The sequence below is a fragment of the Parasteatoda tepidariorum genome, chromosome 9 (assembly GCF_982258835.1).
Source record: "Parasteatoda tepidariorum strain Cologne lab strain chromosome 9, Ptep-v5.0, whole genome shotgun sequence".
Taxonomy (NCBI): domain Eukaryota; kingdom Metazoa; phylum Arthropoda; class Arachnida; order Araneae; family Theridiidae; genus Parasteatoda; species Parasteatoda tepidariorum.
In genome coordinates, this window is record NC_141763.1 from 64,960,765 (window position 1) to 64,987,454 (window position 26,690).

The 26,690-nt window shown below is 31.3% G+C and overlaps 1 protein-coding gene and 1 long non-coding RNA gene across 2 annotated transcripts; both read right to left on the bottom strand.

Moving 5' to 3' along the window:
- Window positions 1–6,257: 6,257 nt before the first annotated feature.
- Window positions 6,258–7,901, bottom strand: LOC147804138 (uncharacterized). Its single transcript, XM_087151446.1, has one exon. The coding sequence runs from the start codon at window positions 7,899–7,901 to the stop codon at window positions 6,258–6,260; it is 1,644 nt and encodes a 547-aa protein (XP_087007572.1).
- A 12,488-nt stretch (window positions 7,902–20,389) lies between these two features.
- LOC122269886 (uncharacterized) lies at window positions 20,390–24,075 on the bottom strand. The gene is made up of 3 exons (XR_015429269.1): window positions 23,910–24,075; window positions 21,299–21,448; window positions 20,390–20,513 (listed from the first exon to the last, which is right to left on the bottom strand). It is a non-coding gene; the product is annotated as an uncharacterized LOC122269886 (long non-coding RNA).
- Between the last annotated feature and the right edge of the window lie 2,615 nt (window positions 24,076–26,690).

Sequence of the window (26,690 nt, forward strand, 5' to 3'; positions counted from 1 at the left end):
ACCAGCAACAGACATGACATTTCAAAGAAAAAAAAAATTCTTTTGGCAAAATAACTCTATCTAATATTTAGAAAATTTTTATTTCTAAAAGATTTAGAAAAAAATTTCACTAAACTAAATTATTATCTTATTGAAAAAAAAATAAATTTATTTTATTCAACTAATTATGATAACAGACATAACATAGCAAAGAAACACTTTTTACACGTACGCTTCTATTTCTTTTAAATAAAAAGAACATTCAAAATGGTTATTGTTATCAACATATCTGCTATCAACATAACTTATCAACACATTCTTCTCTGATATGCAATTGTTATCATTAAGGAATTCCGAATGTGTAGTTATAAAAATGTAAATATTTGTAAGGAAACAGACATGACATGACATTAATTTCTGGACAGTTGTATTTTATTAATTAAAATTAATAATTTATTTTTAATTTATTATTATTTTATCATTGTGTAATTTTAAAAATTTTACACAATTATAAAATACGACAGAGTGAAAAATTAGTTATTGGAAGCTCCTTAGAATTTCTGAAAAATACTTTTATGGCGGAGAGAAAAAGGCACCCAATTATGAAAATGACCCATAGGCAGTTCTCCGGTTTTGGTGCTTTCGCACTAAATCATGTGACAAAACATATCAATTTTTTAACGTTATATCGGTTAAGAATATAGAATAAAAAATTCAATTTTGCAAAAAAAAAAATTTTAAGTTTTAAATTATTTTATAAAATTTGGAGAAGTCAATTTTTCAACTTAACATACATTTAAAGTAAAAAGTTATCTAAATTTAACACAAAAGCATTACATCAAATGGTGTCCGAAGTCATTACAGCCATTTTTTCTTGCGTTTTATGGCATTGCTTCTTCTTATTTTGCTCTACTCAGCATAAATCTCGAGTTATTTCTTTATCTATTCATTCAGCATCTCCCATACCTGCAGCTCCTTTCATTACAGAATAAGTTCATTAGCTGAAAAGTGTTTTCCTTTTTCACCAATTTTCATTTACCCAATTTTAGCTTTTATTTCGACTTTGAAAATGTAATTTATTAATAATTTTTTTATTATTATTTAAAAAAAAATTGTGTTTTACGTAAACACTGCTTATACCCTTTACCCCTCTTAGCTATCAAAAATAAGTAAATAAAAAATCTCTTTCCCATTACGAAAATGCTTTATAGTGGGGACAATACTTCATGACAAATTCTTTTTAAATTACTTACGTAATTTAAAGTATAGAAAAGGTGAGTTTGGATAAACCTAGAATTTTGAATCTGAATTAGTAAATCATTAAAAAAAATCAATACGTTAACGAATTATTGCAGGATAATTTTCCCACTGCTTAATTTTAATTACTCATTCCATAATTTGTTTGCATTTTAATACTTTGAAAAAAAATTTGCACTTATTGAAACTCCCTTGTTTATTCTAGGTTTACCAGTAATCGCTTTTATCAAAACTTTAAAATACCAACTAAGGAGAAATAGAATATGTTGTGAAATATTTCATCCACGATCAATCATCCTTTTAAGTTCTAACGTATTATTTGAATGGTCGCTAATGGAAAAAATAATTATAATTAAAATTTCTTAAGAAATTTTTGAGGAAATGATTATGCCTTTTTTTTTTATCTATACGTGGCATTATCCATTGTGATTGGATATACCAGACACTTACAGGATATTCCATATAAGTGCGTACTTATGCAGATGAACAATGTATGAAATACGTGACTGAAGCCTCAGGAAAAATTTACTGAGCTATTATGCGGGCGGGAGATATTTAAATAAAAAGACTTCAATAATACATCAGATTTCAAATTAAATAGTAAAACTTAAGAATGAGTAAAAACAGAGATGGATAATTTTTGAACATTATTTCTTTAAACTTAAAATTAAGTTTCTTTTGATAAAAAAAATGTTTTGTAATAGTTCTAGTAGATAAAACTATTTTATTTTCGAACATTTAAACTGGTATTCAATAAAGAAAAAAAAACAGATAAGGTGTTTTTTAACTGTAATCTTTATTTGTTTGTAACTTTTCTTATCAAAATTTTATTCACTCTTGTTGGCAATGCGCGACTAGAAGAGGTTAATGGATTTAAATAACATTTAAACATTAATTTTTGTGACTCTAATCCATAAGAGTGTGTGCATTTACATTTAAGAAAATGAAATTTTTTTTTTAATATTTGTAAAAATGTAAATTTTTCCAAATTTCGAACATTTTGGATCTTGTGGGTGATCGTATATAATACAAATAATTTTTAATTCTTTTTTCCCCTCCGTTAATTACCCAAATACGCAAATATTTGTGACCTTTAAGACAACTTAAGAAACAATTTTCTTCCTTTCTGTACTCATTTACAAAATTCAGAACTTTACAGAATCATTACTCGTACTGTATTTGTTTTCATTATTATTTTCCGGTCACTGCATTTGTTTTTTCTCTTAAAATAAGCAGAAATATGTCAATCAATAAAGGCAGAAATTTCTCGATTCGTGAAACGAAAAATATCTTTAAATCTATCAGAAACAGCAATTTGAAATTCCTGATAACGAAAAGATAAATTTAAATATAGTAATAGAACTAGAGATATAATTACCATTCATAATCAGAGCCTGACTAAGACAGGGGCATACGGGGTAGTTGTCCCGGGCCCCACAAATCGAGTAAAAAGTTTATTTTAAGTTTCCTTCTTTATTGAACGCTTTTTTAAACAAAATATCAGTTCAGTGTAAAATTCGTCAGTTTTATGTTAGCTTCTTCATTAATCTATCGTATGAACACAAAAAATCTATATTTCGTAAATCCTTGGCTTTCTAGGGAGGAATTTAACTAAATTTTCTCAATTAAGATGGATAAATTTGGCCAATGAAAAGCCTGTATTTTTTTTTTTTTTTTTTTTTTACATATCGCAAAATACGGGCTTCTGATTGGCATAATTGAGCTACCGTAATTGCGAGAATTTAGTTGAACTCCGCCCTAATGTCGGTAAGGATATGAATTTTTTGAAGTTAGATGACAGGTTAGGTGGTAGGTTCAGGAACTCAATTATTAAAGGGGTAAAACAAGATTAAATCCATATTTAAAATATAAAGAATGTTCAAAACCTATTAATAGAGTAAATTACGCTGCAAATAAACATACAAAATTTATAATTATGTGTGCGATAAAAATATGGTAGAAGAATTAGATGCAATACTAAATCCTACCATTTAGAAAGAGGAATAGTTAAACCCATTATAAAAGCTAAGAGGACATTTGATATGGGAAAATCTGATATATATATTGTCTAAAAAGCAAAAAAATATACAAATCTTAAATATACTCACGAAGCAACTTCTAAAAATGGAAAATTTATGATGAAAGGTATATGTGAAATTTGTGAGTCTAAAAAGAATGTTTTTTAGCCACAAGGCTAACACCAGTCAAAAAGAAATAGGAAGGATATTTTATGATCCCGAAAAGGGTTGTTTTGGTATTAATGAATTAAAAAGAAAAACCTGACTTATGTCAAAAAGAAATTTAAAACATTTTACGCTATATATAAAATTTTTACACTACTAGATATAAACCAATTATTCGAAAATTTAGAAGAAGATTAACTGTTTCGCATATTGATGACCAATTATAAGCAGAATTATTACTCATTAAACCATATACAAAATATAATGACGGAGGGAATTATGTTTTAACAGTCATAGATGTTTCTAGTAAGTATGCTTGGTGTATTCCTATTCAAAGAAAAAACAGGTAAGGAAGTAAAAAAATCTTTTAAACTCAGTTTAAAGAAAGAATTCCGGTAAAAAAAATACAGCCCGGTAAAGGTACAGAGTTTATTAATAAATATATTCAGAAATCATTCGAAGATAATAGTATTTACTGGTTTACTAAAGAAAACGTTGAAATAAAATATTTTTTTTGTTGAAACATAGGGTCACAGTACCCAAAAAATGACCAAAACATCGAAATTCATTTATTGGTTATAATAAAACTTCAAACTATTTCAATTTCACTGGAAAAAATCATCTCTCTATCTACATTTTTAAAAAAGTTATGAATGATTTTAGGTTGACCTAAAACAGAAACTTGGTCAGCAGACAGACTTTAAAGTGCTTTTTCTCATAGATGATAATTTTGTTTTTTAATCTTGACTAAATCCCTAAGGATTTTTTTTATATTTAAGTTAAAGCTTTGAAGTAAACTTTTTTACCTTAAGTATAATGCACTTATTTAAACTGTGCATCGAATAAGCATTTTATGAGGTACAGCAATTTTTACAGCATGTTATATATACCTAACAGGAATTGTTAACCTTTTTTTTCTACTTATTCACAAAATGATCTATAAAAAGTATTCTAATTGATATATCAGCAAATGAATGCACAAAATTGTTAGGATGAATATTGTAAGCACTAAGAAAAAAAAACTGTTTTTGAAAATTTGTTAAAATAAAAAAAGTTTTAGGAATTTAAAAATTTTGAAATTTTTTTTTTAAATTTTAAAACAATTGAATTATTTTTTGAAGATAAATTATTGATTATAAGTTAAATGAGCATGTAAAACCTCCACAAAATGAATGATTATATCTTTATTTAAAAAAAATTGTTGCAAAAGTACTGTGACCGCTGAATTTAAAGTGAGTGATACAGTCAACATTTCAAAATACAAAGAAACTTTCACAAGAGGTTACCATCCTGCTTTTACAGAAGAAATTTTTATATCCCCAATTCAATTTGTTAAGTAAGGAAAAGCAGCAGCAACCTTCACATTAAAAATTTTAATTTTAAAAATTTTGTATACTATTAAAATAATAAAATTAAATGTTTTCTAATAATTGACGTTTTTTGCAATTATTTTTTTCACAGGGGGGTGGTCCGTGACTTCTTAAAAATTTTTAAAAGGGGTCCATTTTATCAAAAAGGTTAAGGAACACTGCCCTAGAGCCAGATTTTACCGCCAACTGGTGAGAAAAAATTTCTTCGAATTTCATCCCGTTAAGAAACTGATAAGGTTAATCAAAAGGAAGTAAAAATTTTTTTCAAGGCTGCTTGAGAGCTGTAAAATAATTTTTTACGTTTTTACTATTTTCATTTATGAATGACGTCATTTTTCATTCATAATGTTGAGTAATGCCTTCAACGTAACCGACTCAGTGTAGCGTGACAGTTTTTAATCTCCTAAAGCGTTTGATGTTTGAAAATAATAAGATAAAAATGTATTCATTGTATGCAAAGATAATTGTGTGTCAGATACAAATGTATTCTGTAATAATTAGTAAAATATGTATTCATTATGCATTTTCTTTTCTTTGTTTATAGTTATATTTTTATCTTGTTTTTGACACAGTTTCCACCTATTCGTAAGTGTTGACATTTATTCTAATAACTTCTGTACTGAAAAAAATGAAGCTCAATAAAACTACGAAGAACCCCTTACCAAGTATGCATTGCTCACAAGTGCTCTTTTTCTACTGTGTTTTTTTAAGCTTCCTAAAGAAAATTAACTTTGGTGTTGACTATGTCTTGTGTAGTAAGTATATTGTCCCTTCCTAATTTTGAAAATAATAATGGAATGTTACTTTTAAATGTATAGTGGACAAAAACAGAAAGTACCAAGTGGTCCGTTTATTATTTGCGTACTGTACTACTGTTCACAAATTCATATCTGCAAGTGAGTTTAAGCTTAGAAATTAAGATTTGAAGTTAAACAAGTAGGTTAATATTACGGTACTGAAGTAAGCTTACCGAAAACCTCGACTTTACTTTCTCATCAGGCAGGTGCCATCGCAAGCCTTTGTGAAATTTAAACTTAAACTGTATAAAACATCTGGGCACCTGAAGCCTCTTGCGGCCCTTTCCCCATTCATCATTAGCTTGATCTTTGTGGTGCTTCGATGAGGTTGTGGAATGCAAATGAAGTACCTTTGTGAAATTTATACTTCGTCACTGTTTTTAAAGCGAAGAATCGAATTGAATGTAGGGTTTAGTGGCGCGAGGTCCAGATGAGGACATGCTGCGCCAAACAATACGGTGAATCCATTTAAAAACCTAAGTGCATACAAAATTTAATTCTAACACAATTATAATTGATAAAATAGTACTAATGGGTGATTAAGGCAAGATAATCTAATTAAAATCAGATAAAAAGTATTAATACAGTATAAAACGCACGAAGTGAGTAAAATGTACAAAGGTGGTAAGATATTTACAAGAGTGTATAAAACAGTAGATGTGTTAAGACTTTTATATGCTGTTAAAAATGCCAACGACACGCAAAAATGCAAAAATGTTAGGATGGTGAATGTCATCCAACAAATCTTGAATGCATAAAATGGAACTACCAAATAACTTTAAACGATGTTGATTAAAACATGGACACGTTATTAAAATATGATGAATTGTGAGAGGAACGTTACAGGTACTGCATTCAGGGGGAGGTTCTCCGAACAGCAAATGAAGATGTGTTAACCGGGTGTGACCGATTCGCAGTCGAGTGAGTTTAACGTCTGAACTACGCAGATTCAGAACAGGCAAATGGTCCAAATTGGTTTTAACACTATGTAGCTTATTGAGAGTTTGGAGATCCCACCTTTGCTGCCATAAAGATGTTATAAATTTTCGAACATGCAGTTTAACATCCGTAAAAGGCACAGATAATGGAAAGAGATCAGTGGCAGAACCTGCACAAGAATCGGCCAGGTCGTTTCCTGGTATGCCAACGTGACTCGGCACCCAACAAAACATTACATGAAACCCATTTCTGTGGAGACTACATAGCAAATGAATAATAAGATCTAAAATTGGATGATTTTCACTGCGAATGTTATCCAACAGGCGTAAAACGCTCATACTATCGGAGTAAATACAATACCTCCGTGTAGACGTCGTGGAAATCAGTCTCAGTGCCAAAAGGATAGCAAAAGCTTCAGCTGTGAAGACTGAGCAAATAGCTGGGATTTTATAGCTATAGGTTTCATCAGCAATGACGACACCACAGCCAACGTATCCAGCAGATTTTGATCCGTCTGTAAAAATTGGTATGTATTCAGAATATTCGTTACGATGTTCAATGAAGAGTTGTTGGAAAATGCAGGGTGCAACATTGGTTTTATTGTACAACATAAATGGAGCAATAAATTGATATGGTGAGATGACCCATGGCGGTATGAGAAAGTGATCAACTGACTGAGATGGTAGTTCGCAGATATCAAAGGCCTGTATGAGTGAGCGAGTGCGCAAATAAAATGAACGAATGTGTGAAGGTCTATTTACGTACAATCGCTCTAAATCTGATGATATCACATCACGGTGCAGAGGATGTGATTTACATGACATGATACGATAATAGTATATCAGAGACAGTTGCATGCGACGTAAATCTAATGGAAATTGATGACAAATAACATATAAACTTTCAACTGGGGATGTTCGAAATGCTCGAGAAGAAATACGCAAGGCAGCATGATGTACCGTATCTAAGTAACGTAGGTTAGAAGCTGTAGCCGAGCCGTAAACTGCACATGCATAATCAAGCCGCGATAAAATCAGCGCTTGATAAATGCGCAGTAAGGCTATGCGATCCGCTCCCCAAAACGTATTTGACAGCACACGCAGCATATTTAATTTCTGCTCACATCGTTTTCGCAATTGTCTGATGTGAGGGATGAAAGTCAATTTACTATCGAAAATGACGCCTAAAAACTTTGCGTGCGGCACAACAGGTATAGCAATGTTACGAATGGTGATACCGGGATCATTATGAAGGGTGCGTTTACGACAAAAATGAATGCATGAACTTTTAGAAGGTGAAAGGGTGTGTTCATTGTGGTCGCACCAGTCTAAAATCTTGTTCACTGCTAACTGCATTTGCCGCTCGATGACTCTCATGTCGGATCCTGAACACGAGATGTGCAGATCATCGACATAAAGAGAGTCAGAGACAGCAGGTGGCAGTACACGTAAAACTTGTGAAATATGAATGATGAACAAAATGACACTCAAAACACTGCCTTGGGGGACACCTTCAGTCTGGATATATCGTTGAGTTTTTAAAGCGAAGAGGTGCTTCTGAAATATCTTCCACCGTTCCTGAACGACAGTGAATCTTGCCTTTTAAATGAGCTGAAGGCAATTCTCACTTTAGAATTGAGAGTTGTTGTTGTTGTTAATTTACGTCGCACTAGAGCTGCACAATGGGATATTGGCGACGGTCTGGGAAACATCCCGGAGGATGATCCGAAGACATGCCATCACAATTTTGATCCTCTGTGGAGGGGATGGCACCCCAGCTTCGGTAGCCCGACGACCTGCTCGCGAAGTCGAGCACTTTACGGTAGCACAGTTTAACGAGGACCAATACGCACACCCTCGGTCCCTACGCTCGAGGCCAAACAGCTGCAGTTCCGTGACCTCAACGCCGAAAATTAAACCATTCATTTTGATATTTGCTTTTCTTTTTCCTTTACGTATGCTTTCCATTTTTCTGGAATTACAGAAAACACTATTTAGATCTTGAAGTACAAGTCCCGACTTCGATGGTATTTACATATCACTTGATCCGCCAAATTGACATGGAGTTTTTAACGAATATTTTTGTTTTATTTAATAGAATAAGATCAGAATAATCGTACCGCTTAAAACTATAGAAATACACATTTTAAAACTAGGCAAAAATTCGAATGAATGAAACAGTTATCGCCCTAAAGCATCAACAAGTTTCATTGGTAACACACTTGAGCGCGTAGTCAATTCTCGCCTTGTATATTACCTGGAGAAAATTGAATAATACGGTTTTCACTAATTTAGAATAATAAAAATGAATAATGCGGCTTTCGTAGGGAAAGATTGACTGTAGACAACATTTTCCACTTTGAATCTTGAATTCGAAATGCTTTGTTTAATCAGAAAAGATCAATCTAGAAAACAAATTCTTTTTCTCATTCTTCATTCATATTGAGTTGAACTAACGTGATGGATAGTTTTGGTTTTGTTATATGAACAACACCTTTCGTTATACAATATCACTTAAGGCCTGGTTTCTTAGGACAAGCACCTTATCTGGGCGTCAGCGTTAAGTTGACGTTACCCTGACGCCAACAAAATACTGGTTTGTTAGCTCAAGGCCTGGTTTCTTAGGAGAAGCGTCTTAACTGGGCGTCAGCGTTAAGTTGATATAATTTTGAAGCCACAAAAATACCTTTTTTGTTAGCTCAGCATGAGCAGTCGGTTCAACACAGACATGTTTAAGACATGTGTCGGTTCAACACATTGCGCATGCGTTAAAACGTAAGCAAATATTTATTTTGAATTTGTATTGATTTTGTGATTGTCGACCAGTGCTTTAAAGAACAAGTAATGACTTTGTCCAAGAAAAAACACATTATAGCTGAGCTAAATGAAGAAGAAGAGGAAAAAGAAGCTATGTTTAATGTTAAAATTAAAATCTCGGCTGATTTCAATGCTCTGTTGTTGGCTGTTGTCCGCCAAGCTGAGCGTTCGATGACGTATGCTGTCAAACTCATAAATTAACCAATCAGAGGTAAACGTTCGTTTTAAGCTGACGCCGACGTTTCCTAAAGGTCTGGTTTCTTAGGACAAGCGCCTTATCTGGGCGTCAGCGGGACGTCAACGTCACGCTGACGCCAACAAAATACTGGTTTGTTAGCTCAAGGCCTGGTTTCTTAGAACTAGCGCCTTATCTGGGCGTCAGCGGAAAGTTGACGTAGATCTGACGCCAAAAAAATACTTTTTTGTTAGCTCAGCGTGAGCAGTCGGTCCAACGCAGACATTATCTCTCATTGCGCATGCGTTAATAACGTAAACAAATATTTATTTTGAATTTGCATTGATTTTGTTATTGTCGACCAGTGTTTTAGAGAACAAATAATGACTTTGTCCAAGAAAAAAGACATTATAGCTGAGCTAAATGAAGAGTGCTATGTTTAATGAAGAAGCTATGTTTAATGTCAAAATCAAAAACTTGTCTGATTTCAATGTGCACCAGGATGTTGTCCGCCATTGCTTCTGTGGTTAACGTCACGTTGTAATTCAACTGCAGTTGAGTTAGACGGTAATTGTAGTTCAAGATGAGCGTTCGATGACGTATACTATCAAACTCACAAATCGACCAATCAGAGGTTAGCGCTGATTTCCAGCTGACGGCGTCCTGTCCTAAGAAACCAGGCCTTAAGAAACCAGGCCTTTAGGTAAAAAAAAAAAAAAAAAAAAGGTTTTTTGATCTATGTTATCTGAATTTGACATTATTTCGCTATTTTTAACCTAATTATAATGATAATAATATTATTTGAAAATTACAATTGATCGTAAATTATTTTCTTTTTTTTCAGTCTTTCTAAATTATATTTGTGGAATGTGCGTCCTGTTTGAAAATGAGCGAATTTTTCAAATGCTTCTTTCAATGCAGACATTAGTGTTTTTCTACAAACCGGAAACCGTAGAGGTGATTTTTTTAATAATCCTAGTTGGGGAAACATCATACACTTAGTCATACACAATCAAAAGAGTCATATTTGCAAAATCAAATTGATCCCAAATAGTCATGTTGAAAAACATTTTCATAATCACTGTACGAAACGGGCTGATGTGATCTCAGGTACAACTGACGAAAAGAATTGAATGCGGAGAACGGGTGCAACAGCAGCGTGACTGAAGATAGCTACATTAAAAATTGATTTAGATAAAAAAAAATTATTTCAAGAGAAGAAATATATTATTAAATAGAATATATTATAAAATAAAATATATTAAATAAAATATTTCGAGAATGGTATTACAGCACATTATGCTATTTCGTTTTGTCATTAAAATCCTTTTAATTATTTATTTCGATATGTCGGCTGCTCACACAGCCAATTCGTCTCACACAGTGATTGTTGTCAGCAACAAATGGACGCATGTGATCATGAAAGGAAAAAAAAGCCGGAAATGACTAGGCTATCACCTATTCGTAACACAAACAGTTTCCTCTTAAACCATCCTGTGCCCGAAAGAACAGATTTTCTACAAAGAAATTTTTTACAATTTTTTTGAAAAATAATAACTTTAAAACTAATAAAGATTTTTTGGGATATATATATATATATATATATATATATATATATATATATATATATATATATATATATATATATATATATATATATATATATATATATATATATATATATATATATATATATATATATATATATATATATATATATATATATATATATATATATATATATATATAAGGGTGGTAGTCGTGCGAGCAGGACAAACATTCGTGAGATTTTAAAATCGAAGGACGCAAAATTGAAGTGTTTCTCAATAATATAGTTAGTTAAAATCTTGCAAAATAAATCCGTAAAATATTTCGTTTTGGGGAATAAGGGAAATGGATAAGAATTAACGTATTTTAAGTGTGTCCGGATAGTATTACTTGTCAATTTGTTTTTGGTTATTTTCTTATCCTAATACTGGAATTGATTCTCAGCAAAAAGACACTTGATTTGTTAATGGAATTGTCTGATCCAGGCTGTGAACTGAACATTAATGTCAGGCTCAATCAGGTTTTTCTTCGGGTTTATCGGGATTAAAATTCAAATTTTGAAACTAGTATCTAATTCATTTTCCAAGTTATTTGTATTTGTTTTGAAATTTTCTTATACTTTCATGTTTTTTTATAATATTTGCCACAACGTAAGGGCATTCAAATATTGAAAATAAATTTCAATAACCAATATTAACTATAGAAAAAAGAATAAATATTACTTGTACTTATTTATTTTTATTTTTTTAACACTAAACGCAATGTTAAATGCAAATTTTTCTCATACAATCAATGATTTATATATACTATAGTACATAAAACAATAAAAAAGATAATAATTCCCCTAAACATTTTTATACCAATCAAAATAATCAATTTATTGAAAAACTATTTCCCATGAAAAAGTTTTCCAATAAAAAAATTTACATGCGTCCTACAATGAAAATAAGATCTGTGTATAAAAAATAAATATTATCAATTGAAATATCAAGGACGAAAAGAAAAAAATTTCAAAAATTATAATCCAAATTTACAAATATTTTTGCTATTTAAACACTATTTACTTTAATAATTGTGAAATATTTCGAAAGTATTGTTTGAGCGAAAATGCAGATCAAAATAAATAAAATCATTAATTATCAATATAAATAAAAAAAATCAATACAATTTGCCTCCATAATTATGATGGTATCGAATAGCATTTCCACTTACTAAATTATATGGAAATCAAATTCAACACTCAGCCAACGCTTCCTTTGTTCACAAGTTATCACTGATAAACATAATCATAATTTTCACCACAAATCACTTTCGAAAAGCACAGATCCAAATAAATTTTCAAATTATTGCTGTACCACAATCTTGTAGGAGAAGATTGTTAAATCACGCTAGTAAATATGAACTACTGCATTTTTTCTTTTCATGTATGAAAAGGCTGAAACGACGTCACATTAAAAACCAGAATTTGAAAAATCAAAAGCGTTCATCTCTTAAAAGCGGGGCTTCCCTTTTTTTGTCTCTCACAGCAGCTGTGCAATCGAAACTTTCCTTTTTCACCAAAGCTCCATCTTCAGCAAAATGCCACGTTACTTTTTTTTAAAATTTATATATTTTTTAAGTAAAGAGCATTTTATTAATCCTGCACATCGTTTTCTCAAGTATTATTATCCTGCCGGCTTTTAAGGATGGCAATCGTGCGGTCAGGATAAACAGTCACATGATTTTAAAAAGAGCAAAATAATTTTATTTAACCATTTTAATCAGAGAATGAATATCCAAGTGACACAAAATTGAAGTGCTCCTCAATAAAAATTGGGGAAAATCTTGCAAAGTATATCTGTAAAATGTTTCGTTTTAGGGTATAAGGGAAAGTTTAATAATTATAATTGATCTATTAAAAAGGTCGAGGAAAAAAGTCTTTATCACGATTCAATGAATGGGATAAACCAAATATTTTAATTAATGCATAACTTGAAGCCGAAAACAGATTAAAAGACAGGATGCGAATATTAAAGTGTGTGGAATAGCGTTTACTTTAGAATAATAAATTAAGAAAAAGATTTAGATGAAGGAATACCATAAAAATATAAGTTGAAGCTCTTTATGATACATATATGGGTGATTCTCACGAAACATGACATTTCACTGTCCATTGCTCCAAGATCTAATACTATAATACTAAAAGAACTTTTTTTTAAAAAAAATTTATAAATAGCATTGTTGTTTGCATTTTAAAATGACTTGACGATTGACTGTTTTGTATACTTAAAAAATTTAATTGAATATCAAAATGTCATTTTCCTGGCATGTCCCAAACAATATTTCCAATAATAACTAGCTTCAAAACTTCTCATACATTTTTCAAAATCTAATTTTTTTTATCTTATCCTATGTAAGCATTTCTAGAATATACGCAGAGGGTATTGTTTACTAAAACTATAATTTTTATTTAAAATAATTTTTTCTGTCAATAATTTGTTTGTCCCATGAAAATCTGTCATTTTCCTGGCTACTTTTATTTAGTGATTTATAACCAAAATAGATAGCGCCAGGAATCAATATCTTATGTTAATAGATTAATTAGATCCCTCCTATGTGAACATGTCTTGTTACATGAATGAAGAACCAATTTTTTGGCTCAAAATCTATTTCAAAAAATTTTCAAGGTGAGTAGGTTTTTATGCTGTCATTTTCCTGGCTTTCTTAAAATCATTAATAGCAAAAACTACATAGATTTATCTGAGTTATTTTAAGAAATACTGTTGTTTTCTGCAGAATATAAACGTCTTCGGCCAAAATATTAAATTAAAGTTATATGCTATAAAATGGCGAATTTGTCATTATCCTGGCTGTCATTTTCCTGACCTGTCATTTTCCTGATGGTCCATCAAACATAAAGGCTTAAGTTGAGTTACTTACTATTAACGTAAAATGACTGTATTACTTCTAAGGTAATATGTCATTTTCCTGGCATTCAAGATTTGGTGAATTTCTTTTTTATTTTTTTTTCTCGAGCAAATGTCAATAAACTACACTGCTGTCTATAAAATATTAATAAGTGTAGCTAAAAAAGTATACAAAAAAATTTTTTAGATTATTTTGAAGATTTTAAATTTGAAGAAATTTTTTGGTCCGAATTGTCATGTTTCGTGAGAATCACCCATATATTTTGTTTGATTTACTCATAAAGGTTTTCCCCCCTTAGGTTGTATTGAGTAGTAGTGATCTAATTGATAAAGCCGCTGTTTATGAATTTGCACACCCATGGGTTGGAACTGGTCTTGCTACCAGGTAATATTCATTAATTACTCATATTTAAAACATTATTCGATAGTATTTCGAAATTTTTTTTCTCTCCCATTGATGAGGATTTTAGCTTTGTTCTCCTGTGTCCTATTAGCCTGTTTTAATCCCACATAATGAAATAAGTGATCCCATTGAAAGTTCCTCCAGTTCCCATAAATTCCTCCAGATTTTATTCTCCTTATCATTTTCATCACAAGTATTCCATGTTGTGGGTACGTATTTTACGAAGATTTATATGTAGTATGAAGTTTGCCCTCTGATCTGTTTTATAACCTACTGTTCGACTCAGCATGTCGTTGTTGACATGAAACACTTAATTTAAATCATTAAAGCGAGTTAGGATGCATAGTCGCAAATTTTCTGCGATTTTGGAAAACATTTCTTCTACTAATAGTTAAGTTTATGTTCTGTCTATAATTAATTGTTTTCTAAATTTGATTTAAAGTTGTTTTCCACTCCACTACCTATAAATATTTCTAAAGTTTATATAAATCGACACTTACACATGGTGAGGCTCTTAAATTGCTGGCAAAATTACCAAACATTTTTAATTATCTCCCAGTCTATATAAAAATTTAACAAAATCATAGTAGTTGGTAGCCTTTGAATGTAACGCTATGCACCACGCTAAATTTAGTGCATTGTGCGTTATTATCAAATCTGGATTTTGCACAAAAATCTCCTGATTAAACCCTATCGTTACGGCAAATCCGTTCCGCTAAAGTGGAACATTTGAATGGTGCACAGCGTTGCGAAATATGCACATTACACGTCGGTAAACTGATGTTAGAATTTTCATATGAAGTGTTACATAACAATATATTTTAACGTTTTGTAAAATAAATTAAAAAAGCAATTGGCATACAACACATATTAAGCGTCTTCAAAACACACTTTTAGTGGTGTTAATCCAATGGAACATTAGTCTGTGGCAGTTTGAAGCAGAGAGGGCTGGTTATTAAATGGATAATTGATGTCGCCTCCTAAATAGGGCGCTCGTGACGAAAGGGTTAACTAGGCAGTTAAAAACAATATGACGAAAAATGCATGTAACTGAAAAAGCAATGTTACCACTGTGACCAACTAGTTTGTCTTTGCTTTTTTTTCATGTACGAAAATAAAACTTAATAGTTCAAAGGATTACTCTCAAATCTGATAATTAATTAGGGCTTACTATTAATTAAATTGCAGAATCAGACACAAAAATTTACTTTCTCTGAACAAGCATACCGTTTTATTTTATTTATTTTTTTTTTGTTGCGAATTTTAAGTTTTAACTATCTGTATAGCTGGATGGAATCTGTGATTCAAAAAAATGTGGATCTAATAGTTTAGTTATAGGGGAACAGAAGATTTAGGATCCTTTATGTTAATTAATTTTGTCTTTTTCGTTGCATTTTTAAAACTTATTGCACAGTTTTTTACGCATTTCTATACTCATATGGTAATATTAAATACAAAATTTAAACGCAATCGGTCTCGAGTTGTAAAATTTAAAAAAGTCGTATTTTAAATTTTTTAATAGAAATTATGTAAAGTAGTATCTCTTTTTTTTCTTGCTTCACTGCATCTATTTTTCTGAGTTATTTGAGCTGATATGGTAAATAATACATAGTTAAAATGAAGATATGCTGAGTTAAGTGCGTTTAAAAAATTACATTAAAAGGATCGTAACGCTAATACTACACTGGTTATCATAAATTAAGGAAAAATCACAAAAATAGCGATAACTCTTTCAAAAGTAAGCCAAACCGTGCAAAATTTGCATATGTTGTCCACTAAGAGTAGCTGAGTAAAATTGCAATATGCAAATTAGTGGCGCTGCACTCGGCTTACGTCATCTGCCTGGAGCATAAAAGTCCAAGTTTGAGAGAAAGCACACAAATTTTACTGTGATTGCGACATTGAAAATCTGAGATAGCCAATTCGTAATAATGACCTCTAGGCATCATTTGCCTGAAGAACTACGATGGAGAGCCATCGGGAGACTAGAGGCAGGGCAGAGTCAATCAGAAGTGGCCAGATGGCTAAATGTGAGTCCATCTGTGGTTCATAGACTTTGGAGGCAATTTCAAACCACAGATTCGGCATCTAGGAGGTTCAGTCAAGGACGGCCAACTGTTACGACCAGTGCCGATGACCGATATTTGACATTAAGTGCACGCAGGAATAGAACCGCTACTCCGACACATCTTAGATCCTCTCTTGCTGCAGCCACCGGAAGGTTGGTGTCAACGTCAACTGTGCGCAGAAGGCTCCACGAAGGTGGTCTGTATGCGAGACGACCAGCCATTTGCGTGCCGCTCACATCACGCCATAGGAGAGACCGTTTGCAGTGGGCCCGACAACATGTCCACTGGACGTCAGATCAATGGAGGCCTGTTCTCTTTACGGATGAGTCCAGGTTTAGTCTAGAAAGTGACAGTAGACGTTATTTGATATGGAGAGAACCTGGGACCCGTTATCATCCATCAAACATCCGTGAAAGAGATGCATACGGAAGAGGCAGTGTCTGTGTTTGGGGAGGCATATCCTTAGGAGGGCGCACATACCTCCATGTCTTTCCAAGGGGAACCGTGAATGCTCAGGTTTATCGAGACAACATCCTTGATGCTTATGTGCGCCCATATGCCGGGGCAATTGGTGATTGCTTCCTGTTACAGGACGATAATGCAAGACCACACAGAGCTCGCATTGTTGATGATTATCTTCAACAGGAAACAATTACTCGCATGGAGTGGCCAGCTCGATCCCCGGACTTGAATCCTATCGAGCACGTTTGGGATGCTCTAGGGAGGCGTGTATCTGCCATCAATCCGCCCCCTCAGACCCTTGCCACGCTTGCAACTGCTTTACAAGAGCAATGGCTCTCACTTCCTATTGAACTGATAGACCGCATAATTGAAAGCATCACACATCGCTGTTTGTGCTGTATTGCTTCTAGAGGCAATCATATTCCATATTAAAGGTACTTTTTCTATTGCAAACCGATACTTCCAATTTGTTTATTTTATACATGTGCTAATTTCTATACTACTATTAATGTCTGATAATTTCTTTTTATGTTGTTTAATACCTTACTATGTGTTGTATATTGTGGGTAAGTTTCATAAAATTCCATGTGTAATTTCTTGAGTTATCGCGATTTTTGTGAATTTTCCTTAATTTATGATAACCAGTGTATATTGAAATAAAAAATCTTTGTCTTTTTTTAAATTCCACACATACAGTTCGACACTTACCATCGTAAGTAGTTTTACATCGTTAATTAATACCGTTTATTATTTTCGTTAATTATTATTGTTAGTTATTTAAGTAGATTAAGATCGGTAATTATTACCATCCAATCAATGTTCTTTTTTGAACTTACTGCATTTAAACCCCGCAGTTTTATTTATTTTTATGGCACCAATTTTTATTTATGTTATCGATTTATGCTTCTCATTTAGTATTTATTTTATTTCCAGCACTGCTAATAAGTGGCATTACAGGAGGAAACTATTGACCCCGACTTTTCACTTTAGAATATTAGAAGATTACATACCTGTACTTTCCGATCACTCTAATTTTCTTGTCTCCCGACTACGTGAACTTGAGAAAGATTCATGGATTGATATTGTTCCTATAATTACTTCTAGCACTCTAGATATTATCTGTGGTAAGTGATATAATACTGAAGAATATTTTTAAGAGGATAAATATTTATTCTTCAATATTCTAACCTCTAATAGGCCAGGTGAAAATTTAACCTTTACATTACTAAAAGACAATTGTACGTAATAAAAAAAATTTAAAAAAAAAGAAAAAAAATTTAAATAAGACTTTCTTTATTAGTTGCCAAATTCACTAAAATTTTATTAAAAAATGAAGAATTATTTCGCACACTCACAGTATTAAAGAGCTACTTTAAATATTCTGCGTAGTTTTAAGCGAATTGTTTTACAAATTTTAAAACTAAATTTTTGTATTTAATTTTGAATAGCACCAAAAACTTCGTTTAATTTTACTGAATATTTTTAAAATTATAGCAACGAAAAGAAAAAAAAACGTAAGACGTTTGACTTTATTCTCTAATTCGAGTTTCAACTGTTGCTAAAACTGAGTGTTTCATCAGGGTCGCATTAAGGTATGATGGGCCTGAGGATTATAAATGATTCGTGGCTCAACCTGTATCAAATTATCTAAGACTTACCTATATTCAGAAATAATTAAATTTTTTATGAAATTCAGTTCCAGTTGTACTCGTTTTTCTTAAATTTATAAAAACATCTAATTTATATCTTAATCTAATTCAATTTATGAGTAAACTAGATATAAACCGTTAAATTTAATATCGAAGTGAAAATAAAACACTGAACACGAGTTCCAGAACACCTCAGGTATTTATACTAAATGCAGAAAATCAATTCGATTCCTCTAACAAATATGCAGAAAATAGAGCGGTGATCAATCCCTTATGAAAAAATCGAGGTATAAATGAGGTATAAACAAGTTATATTTTAAAGGTATAAAGGAGGTTGTTATTTAAAGACGTCGTTGAGGTTGAAAAGGGTGCAAATGAATACCTCAAAACCAACCTCAAATATACCTTAATATATACCTCCAGAGGTATATATGTTTCAACTTGAGGTGTTTAATTTTACATCTTGGGAGAGGTAGATATTTACTACTTTAAAGTGTTTCATTTTCAACCTTAGGTTATTACTTATCAGCTTGAAGTATATTTATTTACACTTGTGGAAGTATTTATTCAACAACCTAAAGTGTGTCATTTTACACTTCAGGTTATTATAAATCAACCTCAGGTGTATTTTGTTCCACTTCAGGTAATTATTTTTCAACCTCAGGTATCTAATTTTATGCTTGTAGAGATATATATTTTTCAACGTATGGTGTGTCATTTTACACTTCAGGTTATTTCAAATCAACCTCAGGTGTATTTTGTTCGACCTTAGGTTATTACTTATCAGCTTGAAATATATTTTTTTACACTTGTGGAAGTATTTATTCAACAACCTAAGGTGTGTCATTTTACACTTCAGGTTATTATAAATCAACCTCAGGTGTATGTTGTTCGACCTCAGGTAATTATTTTTCAACCTCAGGTATCTAATTTTATGCTTGTAGAGGTATATATTTTTCAACCTGAGGCATGTCATTTTACTCTTCAGGTTATTTCAAATCTACCTCAGGTGTAATTTTTGATAGTTGGAAAGGTGATTTTTTACTAACGTAAGGTGTATTATTTTTCACCTCAAATATAAGTTTTTATGCTTGTAAAGGAAATTTTTTTAATCAAACTAAAATATGCCATTTTTCCCTTCAGGTTATATTTTTTTATGCTAATGCTGGTAATTAAATATAATTAAAATGTTTCTCCTTAGACTGCTAATTTTTAACCTAAAATATATATCTTTTCACTTGTAGAGGTATTTATCACTCTGATGGAGTTTTTAATGTTACACATTAGGTGGTAATTACTAATTAACTTTTTACGGTCTGTCTTAATTTTCACTGCTAATCCTGATGCTAAGAAACTATTTTCTAAACACATAGGCGGAATACGGATGAATCTTTCTTTCGAAAGAATTTTCGACTGATTTCCATGTATTGTGTGAAGAAAAGTAAAATGCAATGCAAAGAATATATCTTCCTTTAATTTTGAAATACAACCCATTGGAATGTATTCTTCCTCACACAATTCAAAATAGGAATTTTCACTTAACGCCTTTAATTTATAGTTTGTGAACCTTGTGCTAATTTGCAATTAAATAGTTCATAAAATTTATTAATCTTGAATTAACATGTAGAGTTGAATAATGTTAAGTATGCTGACTCATAAACCTTAAAAGAACATTTCAAATGTTTCTGTAATTTTAATAATTTCAATTAAACTATCGTGAAAAGAGGATACATTTGTTTCAGAAAAATGTGGGAACTCATTTATATAGAACAGATGTTAAAGGCGCTAATTTTTTGTAAAAGCGAAATAACAGCAAATTTAAATAATTTAGCCAGCTTACAAATAAAAACTTTTATTAACAAAAAAAAATTAATTTTTCGTTCAAGAAATCAAAATTCTTGACAATTACTCTGCTTCTTCTGCAAGTTTGCTGTGCTTACGTTATTTGGAGCATTGGAACCTATAAATAAAAAATTTGAATTAGCGAGAGTCATATTTACATTGATAATGACAAATTTTAAAAGATTAGAATAATATTTTAAAGCTTATTTCGTTGCATAAATCACCTTTTATTATTATTTCTATTCAATTTTGAATAAATAAATGGTTTCTTTAGTAACAGCAGATGAATAATAATAATGACCTGCAAAACTCTCCTCCCAGTATATTTCAATTCTTTATTTTGACTGTTTAAACATATCACTTAAAAAAGCTAATTTTTCTATAAGATGCATATAAAAACTGCTGTAGAAATAACACGCTTATTGAAATTCTTAATTTTCCAATAATTCAACCGACCATTTTTAATTATGGATTGTTATGCTGATATTTAAATTTTTTTCTCAGCAAATTTTGAATAAATTCAATTACACTGGCCTGCTTGTTTAAATTTTTAGTCCAATTTCGCAAAAGAAATTGTACTAAAACCAATTCTCAATGCTGCTGATTCCGAAAATAATTGTCTATCACGTAAGGTTTTTAAAAACAAAAGGTCATTTTCAACCTTTTATTTAATGTGATCAAGAATCAATCATCTTTTAATAAAAGAATGTAGAACATCAATGTTTTGTGTTTTTCATGCCCCATCGAAATAAAAGCAACATTAAGTTTATATGTTTACTTGCCTGAGGGAATAATTTAAGATAATGCTATAAAATAATGTTTTCAAAAATCAAAGATCATGCAAACTTTATCAGTAATTTTTTAGGTGAAAAGATTTCATTGAATCAAAGGAGAATAATTTACTTGTCTTTTTTCTTTTTGGTGTATATTTAGAGTTACTCCCAGGGGAAGGCTCTCCAGTTACTAGTCTCCACTTCCTCCTAGCTGCAGAGCACGTATTATTGACAGCCTTATTCAAACCTTGAAATTCTGGATGCCATTTACGGAGCAGCTCTGTAAAAGTTGCATGTTCAAGTTGAGTAAAATCAAGTTATATAAAAGTTGCATAGCAAGTTTCATTTGGAAATTTTCAGATGAGATTTTTTTTTAAGAAATTGAAGGAAATTGAAATATATATTTATATAACTTTGATAAGTTACTAATGTTGACAACAAAAATCCAGAGTCAATAATACTTTTAAACTTTTTTTACTACAATATAAGCAGATTAAGTATAGGTTCACCAAAATGATTTTAATATTTAATTGAAATAATAAAATTATTTTTTTGGAATAGCTGTCTCAGTAAATTTGTTTTATACAATATTCTTTGTGGATTAAAGATAAAAACTATTTTATTAGAGCACACTATTTATACGAAAAGTTTTCATGTTCTTTTAGTCTCTTTACGAGTCTTCACGAGTCTTATTAAAAATAAATTGAAAATCATTCCAAAATATTAAACTGCATCATGTTGATCTAGAATAATATTCAAGATTTTGCCTTAGCGGACTAAAAACTAAAATAAAACTAAACACAGTGGCGCGACAGCCCATAGAGGGCCAAGGTCTACTGTGCCCATTTCAGTTTTCTTGACCTTGGGCTCTGGGATGCAGGAGCAGATGTTCCGGTTAGGTGGTCAGCCGAACGCGGAACCCCCAGTGTTTAGTTCCCAAGCATGCTTGGTACTCATTTATCGACCCACTGAAGGGATGAAAGGCTGAGTCAACCTTGCCCGGCCCAAGGATCGAACCCAGGACCTGTGGCACGGAAGAGCGGGGCGTTGCCTTAGTGGACTAAACGGACAAAAAGTTTGAATTTTGCATGAGAATTTTTTAAGTGGATGCCAGTTTTCCTTTACCTATAGTTGCCTTTTTGCTAACTAACTTCAGATATTATTTAATAGGTGATACACATACAAATACTTTTAAGATACTCAACTAAACCAAGCTTATGTATAAAAGGGCAAGTAAACTTAAACTAGGCTGCATTAATTTCTTCGTAAAAATTTTAGTAACTTGTACTTGTCAGAATTCAATATGCTGTTGCTGGAATTATTATGGTGTTATTGAAGAAATGATTTCTGGTGAAAAGATGCGTTCTCTTAATCTTAATTTTAATGTTGAACTAAGCCATATTACACAAGTAACTAATTCTGGCAACTTTAACTTAATTCCTGTGACAAATATATCTTCTGTTTGTATTTCCATCCAGTGCGATGACACTGGAAAAATTTATTTTGCTAATGTGGTGAACAATCTAGAATTAGAATAACTTTTTTCTCTCTAGAGGCAATGTATATGTAAGTTCAGTAATCCCCGCTTATATATAATGTAATCGCTGCTAATATCAATCACTTATTATTACCGAAATTATTCGGTTCTGATTTTTTTTTCATTGATATTATAGTTTTCTGTGATCCTTACATAATTTAATGTTATTAGAATTTAATTTTCAAAATTCTTTATTTATTAGCGTTATATTTTTATTTACTCTGCACATTTAAAAATAAAAAAAAATTCTTTTCTTTCTCTGCGATAATGTTAGAATTTCCAATTTCTCATCATTTCTGGAGTTTAAAAACAAAATATTTTTCAGATTATGAAAATTTATGAAGTTTGCTTTATTAATTTGTGAGGGGGGTTAAAAAATTAGTTCACTAAAATTAGCTTGAATCTTATCTCATATTACATATATTTTTATTAAAAAAAAATTTCAGATTTTATTAGGAATTCTCATATATTTTTTAATGAAATTTGTTGATTTGATATGGTAAACTTGTTTCCTACCTTAGAATCACCTGTTAATAGTAAACATTAATTTAAAAAAATGAATATTTACTTCGAAAAACAGGATTGTTTTTTTTCTTCATGTTTGTAAATATATATTTTTATGAAAATGCAACTTTTGAAGAAATATTAAAATTTTTGTGTGATGTATTTACCCTGATTGCAATTTTTATTGTATATGTTTATTTTATTAGTTAAATATGTATGTTAGATTTTTGTTGAAGGCAACAAATATGCATTTCGTTCCTTACAATAGTATTGTTTATTTGTTTTATTACCTGCAATATATAGAAACTGTTAACTTTCAATTTTCAGTGATTTATTTATAAGAGAAATTATGAACCTTTTACTCAATCAGCTTGCATACTGCTACGTTAAAACATATACATTTAAGCAAAACAAAAAGAATAGTTATATTTGAATAAATTACAAACAATAAAATATACTGTGCGTAACCTGCTGTAACGATTCACCAGTAACGTTACCCTAAACAGCGACGAGAAATATTTAGATTGATCTGTCTTATTGCTAAGCCTACAACAATAGCCTCAAAGAATATCCTTCGACTTAAATAATGTAAGATCAGGACGCGTCTTTAAAACAAAAATAATGAAATTTAAGTTTGAAAGTTGAGGCATATTTGATTAAAAGTGACAAAGCTAAATTAATAAATGTCAAGCACACTTACCGAATTTTAAAGAAACTTTCGATTGTAAACACACACGCCATTTGCCGGCTAGCACGGAACTCTGGGAAGTGAGCTAGTTGATATGAAGTGTACTTTAAACAACCTTAAAACAACCTTAGGTATAAATAAAATGACTTCATACATCTCAATAAAGACCTCACTCTCTTTAGTTGAAAAAAATTATATTTTTTATACCTCAAAAATACCTCTTTTATTACAAGTATCAGAAAATCAACTTGATATACCTTAAAAATCACCTTATCAGTCTGGTTGATTTGAAGTGAATTTAAAACAACCTCAAAATAAGCTTAGGTATAAATAAAATGACTTCATATACCTCAATAAATATCTCACTCTTTTTAGTTGAAATAAGGTAAAAAATTTTACACCTCAAAAATACCTCTTTTTTTACAAATGTAAGAAAATAAACCTGGTATACCTTAAAAATCACCTTATCAGTCTGGATGATTTGAAGTGAATTTTAAACAACCTCAAAACAAGCTGAAGTATATATAAATCAACCTCGTACACCTTAATTGCAACCTTTACGAGGTATAATTTTTATTTCTGTTTTCTCTGCAACCTTAAATATACCTCAAATATACCTCAAAACAACCTTAATACCTCAAAAATACCTCAAATCAACCTTAAATATACCTTAAATTTTCATAAGGGATGTTTTTTTTGTTTATTTTAATACGTTAAAATAAGCATAATTGTAAAATGCTGATGCTATAAAAGTTTTGATAACTGGCAATTTTTATTTGACTTGGTACTTACGATTCACAGGTGTTTGAAAATGAGTGCAACAAAAAATTGCGCTCATATTTAATTACCGATTCTGTTTAACCCGCTAAACCAAATTTAATGTTTAAGTATATCATTCGATGCGGAATTAACTTATCTTTTGTATGCTGTTGAATTTTGCGTATAATGCACTTTTTAGATGTTATGCGGCATTTCTAGCTTTCTGGGAATTAATTCGAACTAAAAGTCTAATTTGACTAGGGTATTAACCAGGCTTTTAATTTCGACCTAATGTTAGGCGTAGTCAAGATATTTTTTGGTTCTTGCACTAAAATTATAAAATTAACTATCTTTATATCTTGGGAAGCATCTATGGAATTTCAGTTACGTCTATAGTTTGATTTTTTTAAGTGACTAATATCATTCATTGTTATACTGTTGATAATATTTTCAATGTATTTACAGAATCGAAGAATCCATAGGCTTAAGTTGGCTTTAGTTTTCAATATAAAGCAACATAACTGGGCCATCTTATGCTGTTGTTGCTAATTCCCATCTGGTCTGACGGGGTCAGACCAGATCAATGAATCCGTTGATATTGAGAAAATCTGAAACCAGAATGGGAGAGGAATGAATATCGTTCCAGTCCAGCCCTAAACAGATCAAGATGTGCTCAGGTGATGCCTGGTTTTGTTGGCATTTAGGGCAAAGAGGAAAGATCTTTTGATTTGCAGAAAATGTGAGACTTTTCAGGTGTCCACTGGCCAGTCGGGATAGGCAGGTGTTGGGGCCATCTTATTCAATCCATAAGTTGTTGAACTAACTTCCTGTTAAAGGTTTCAGGTACAAACTACGGGAGAAATGAGGATCAGGAAAAAAAAATTTACTTTCACTACATTTTAATGCAAGAATAACTTTCCTAAGGTTTAAAAATAAAAGTTAATATAATAAAAATAGTTAAAAATAAAAGTTAAAAGAGTAAAACTTAGCTATTTTTTAAAGTCTTATTACCTGTCACCACAAGTTTGAAAATCATTTCCTAGGGGTCATAAATTGTAATTTTTAGTTTTCGAACAATTCTCAGTATTCATGCAGTAATTGAAACTTTTTTTCAGAAACTGCTATGGGTGTAAGAATCAATTCCCAAACGGGTGAAGGCCAAAAATATGCACAAGCAATTCGTGAGTAAGTTTTAACGCATCCTATACCTAATTTTTTATTTGTTAACAGTTACCTTCTCAGTTCCAACTACTTAAACATGACTCTTGCTCCAAAACTTCATATCGTTCAATTCCCCATATACTATATAGGCTATAGAACAAGTGTTAATTTTTTTTAATTTCGTTTGCCAACTTATGGTACTAAGTTAGTTTTGGTATACTAGTAAATAAAGAACAGCTTTTTTCTAAAGGCCAGATTTCTTAAGACAAGCAGGAAGTTGACGTACCGCTGACTTTAATTTAAGACATAAAGTTCACAAAAAAGGTACCTGCACATTATTTTACAATTAGGGGGTAAAAAAATTTCTTTCGATCAAAATAAAGCTTAAAGAAAAAATTTACTATGTTCACACTAGATGGCGCACTTATAAATGTTGTTGTTGTTGTTAATTTACGTCGCACTAGAGCTTCACAATGGGCTATTGGCGACGGTCTGAGAAACATCCCGGAGGATGATCCGAAGACATGCCATCACAATTTTAATCCTCTGAGGACGGGATGGCACCCCCGCTTCGGTAGCCCGACGACCTGCGCGCGAAGTCGAGCACTTTACGGTAGCACAGTTTAACGAGGACCAATACCGCACACCCTCGGTCCCTACGCAGACTGATCCAAGTGGTCACACTGACCGTAGCCAGTGATGCTTGACTTCGGTGATCTGCTGGGAGCCGTGTCTTAACGATCAGTCCACTGCGGGACCGCACTTATAAATAAAATTAGTGATTATTAATTTATAAATTCCTCTTGTATTCAAAGATAACATTCAGAAAAAAAAATTTCTAACAAACGAGATACAGATTCTATAGCTGAATAC